The sequence below is a fragment of the Sinocyclocheilus rhinocerous genome, unplaced genomic scaffold (genome assembly GCF_001515625.1).
Source record: "Sinocyclocheilus rhinocerous isolate Xijiao unplaced genomic scaffold, SAMN03320098_v1.1 scaffold2245, whole genome shotgun sequence".
Taxonomy (NCBI): Eukaryota; Metazoa; Chordata; class Actinopteri; order Cypriniformes; family Cyprinidae; genus Sinocyclocheilus; species Sinocyclocheilus rhinocerous.
The window spans coordinates 457470-461291 of NW_015637544.1; the positions used below are offsets into that span (position 1 = coordinate 457470).

At 37.4% G+C, this 3822-nt stretch overlaps 1 protein-coding gene across 1 annotated transcript in view; it reads left to right on the top strand.

Moving 5' to 3' along the window:
- The window catches only part of LOC107749031 (diacylglycerol kinase eta), an 80452-nt gene that overhangs the window by 36669 nt on the left and 39961 nt on the right, over positions 1–3822 (top strand). Inside the window, exons 4-5 of the mRNA XM_016564077.1 lie at positions 94–198; positions 965–1097. Of these exons, the coding sequence (XP_016419563.1) occupies positions 94–198; positions 965–1097 (238 nt within the window). The remainder of the gene's footprint in view (positions 1–93; positions 199–964; positions 1098–3822) is intronic.

Here is a 3822-nt window from a genome sequence, read left to right on the forward strand (position 1 = left end):
GGGAAGGGTGAGATCTCATTGTCAGTTGCAGTCAGTCAGGCAGGCGGGTGAGACGCTCCGCTCTCATCTCCCCGGATCTCTGTCTCCCTGTAGGTAATTACACCGTTCCGAAGGCTTATCCTGTGCGCCGAGAACAGGAAAGAAATGGAGGACTGGATCAGCTCGCTGAAATCAGTTCAATCCAGAGAGCATTACGAGGTAAGAACGCTGTTTGACTTGAGTTGCATCTTGAACTATCACTGTTTTTCAAACACACTTCTAAGATGCATGCCTTAGAATCCCCTTAACTGTTTTCAATCAGGACCTGTGTATTTCGCCACATGCTTTGGGTGTTCAAATCCAGCTTCTAAACGTACCTACTTTCAGATTTCCTCTTCTCTTCTCATATGCATCTGAAATATTATGCATAGATATCATGTTATGTTTAAAATAGTTCTGGAAAAAGGCGTTTTGCTCTGTTTGTTGTTGCTAATTGACCGACTCTAATTGTGCATGTGTGCATGTGGTGGTTTTTAACATCTGACACCAGTAAATGAAAGAGCGGACTGCAGCGTTGAGTGTTGACTGTACGCTCACTTTGATATGAGATGAAGATGGTTATGTAAGACTCTCAGCCCCCGTGTTCTGCAATACCACACCCAGAACTCCAGCGCTCCGCTGGCACCCCTGACTGGGGGCGCCGTCCTCCCTATTAAATAGTTTTAACATTCAAGACGCATCAAACCGACAACTGGCCTCTTAAATCACTGTCCTGTTGCTTTAGGGTGCTGCAGGTAGATGCCCATGCCGGTGTGGTGTTGCATGCAGGAGGGTTGTGTGTCATACACCTGCGGCTGTTAAATGTGTGCCAGTCTGTGTGATGCATGTGTGTGTATGAGAGCTGAAAAATGTAGCCTTTGTTTTAAGGGCTCTGAAAAAGACTTATCCTGGCGCTGCCAATTTGTCTTAACTTCTCCTTTGTTAGACGGCACAGTTTAATGTGGAACATTTCTCAGGGATGCACAACTGGTATGCCTGCTCCCACGCTCGCCCTACCTTCTGTAACGTCTGTCGGGACAGCCTCTCAGGGGTCACTTCTCATGGCCTCTCTTGTGAAGGTAGGTGTCTGTTCATCTCTCTCGGCTTCTCAAACCCGTGTGTCGGATAATCCCTCTTTAATTATGAAGCTGCTTCACTCAGCTCGCTGTCCTTCCCCAAAGGTGTCATTTTTTCATCAGAGTTGGTCAAGGGTCGTCAGGGATGGTTCAGGGCTGCATTAGAGTGGGTTGCACTGGTCAGAGCTACTTAGTGCAGAAGCACAGCTAATTGAGATGGGGAAAAGATCTGGACAGAAACACAATGCAATAATAAATCGATACACTGACGCCGGGTATCTGTCTTTTATTTGTTTATAATTTCCACTTCAAGGATATGATGTGTTTGCTTTTTATATTAAAATGCACATCAATCAGATAAAAACGGTTGAGATTGCAGATATAAAAATCCTTTTCAAACAGGTATCCTGAACACTCCACCTGTCTGCCGCAGAACCACTTTTAAAGTCAACTTCAAACACCAATCACAGCCAATTGTGCTTCATTAATCAGACATCTTTTTTGAGTGAAATAGGATATTCAACGATAATTAGAATGGGCTTGTAGAATGAGATTGGATTTTATCTGTCTGGAATTTTTGGGATCTTATAAAGGGGGAATGGAAGGGAAGGTTTAAAAAGACGGGTTGGAGGTGAATGATTGAAAAGTAAAAGGTTTTTCTGGTTAATTTCAGTAGTTAGATCCTACTGTTAGATGCTACACCATATGTGGGCAAAAAGCATTTTTCAACTGATAGTAGTTCAAAAGCAGCTGTGTATTGGAAAAAACAAAACAAAAAAAACTATGAAAACAAAAAAATGAGTATTATTATATTATATTATATTATATTATATTATATTATATTATATTATATTATATTATATTATATTATATTATATATCATTAATTAAAACAAAATAAACATTAACTGAAAAAAATATATATTTTAAAAAGTCAAACTTAAAATTGTTTTATTTCAGCTAGTTGCCAAGACAACATTTGTCATTTTCATTTAGATTAACTTGAAGTACTAAAATATCCAAAACTAAATAAAAATAATAAATAAAAATGTATATATATATATACGATACGATACATTAAAGATACATATGAAGCAGTTACCAATGCGATGCGATACGATGCAGTGCGATCCGATTTTGATTTGATTCAATTCAACACAATGCGATTTGATGTAATACGATGCAATGGAGAAAATATGATCACGTTTAATGCCTCGAGGCCTGTTTTATAAAACACGTTTACCAAATAAGCCAGGCTTATTTCAGTTAGTCTGACTCATTGTCAAATGATTTGGTTCCATAAAGCAAATTTAACATAGGCCTAGATCAAGCTTAGTCACTGTGGCAACTTATGCTGGGAAACTAAAAGCAGGCTGTCAGACTAAGCTGAGTTCCTCTAACACTTACCAATAGGAACGGAATGATATTACCACTGACTCTCTCACATACTATTATTTGACTTTTTTTTACAGTTTCTAGCCATGCAGCCTTTCTCTCTGGTTTTATGAGAGCTGCACCTTTTATAGTTTGCGGAACAGATAGCAGAACATTAGAACATTAGAACTATCTAAAATTGCTCTTTAAACCATTAAAATAACTAAATTAAAAGTTAAAATCACTGAATTAAAAATAAATAATAAAGAAAATGACTATATTTTAACTGCTATAAGAAACACATTAACTCATTTGAGCTTAGTAATTAGGACTGTACTAACTTACATTTGATTTACCCATTACAATAGTCCCTTTACAGTTACTGCTACTCATAAACTGTTACTCATAAAAATACACTTACATGTAGGTTTAAAATTCTACAAAAGACACATTTAATGTCCAACAACAAATATTTTAACAAAATTTATATTTTACTCATAATTATTGCGCTCTGTCTGTTTAGTGCGCATGCGCGCAGCTGCGGTTGTTGCTCTCGTGTAAGCCTCGCCCACTCCTGACAGCAAAAATTTATATATTTGCATGACAGTCTAACATTTACACATGAAGAATATAACTGTGACATGTCCGTTATGCACTGAGGAAAACACAACGTCTCAGATGCATTAAACAGCACAGATATATTCGCTGTTAGCCATGGTGGAACGATTTGATCCATGATCGACATTAAGGCGTGCACAAATGCACAAATGAGTGAGATTGTGTGAACTTAATTTGTTGTGTATGGTACCGCTTTAGCCCTGATTGACTTGTTAGATTATTTCAAGTCAGGTTTTGGACTTTAATCCCAGTTTTTCCTCAGGTCTCCGTGATGTTGTGATTCGTCATATTCACAAAGCAGCGATGATGAAAGAATGCGCTTGAGAAACATTTTAGAGAGGAGAAATCAATCTACATATAAAATATTGGTCACAAAATAATAAATAATAAAAGTGTAGCGCATCTACTAATAATTATATCTAAATAATCGTGAATGTAATCCCAGTTTTTCCTCAGGTCTCCGTGATGTATGTTGTGATCATATTCACAAAGCAGCGATGATGAAAGAATGCGCTTGAGAAACATTTTAGAGAGGAGAAATCAATCTACATATAAAATATTGGTCACAGATTATTGGTCACTTTCTAAATAATAAAAGTATAGCGCATCCACTAGTAAATATATATAAATAAATCGTTTTTTGCCGATGCAAATATATTAGAAACGATGCATCGCGAATCGCGATATAAATTCCAACTTGTAGCCGATGCACACTTTTTAAACCGATGCATCGCATC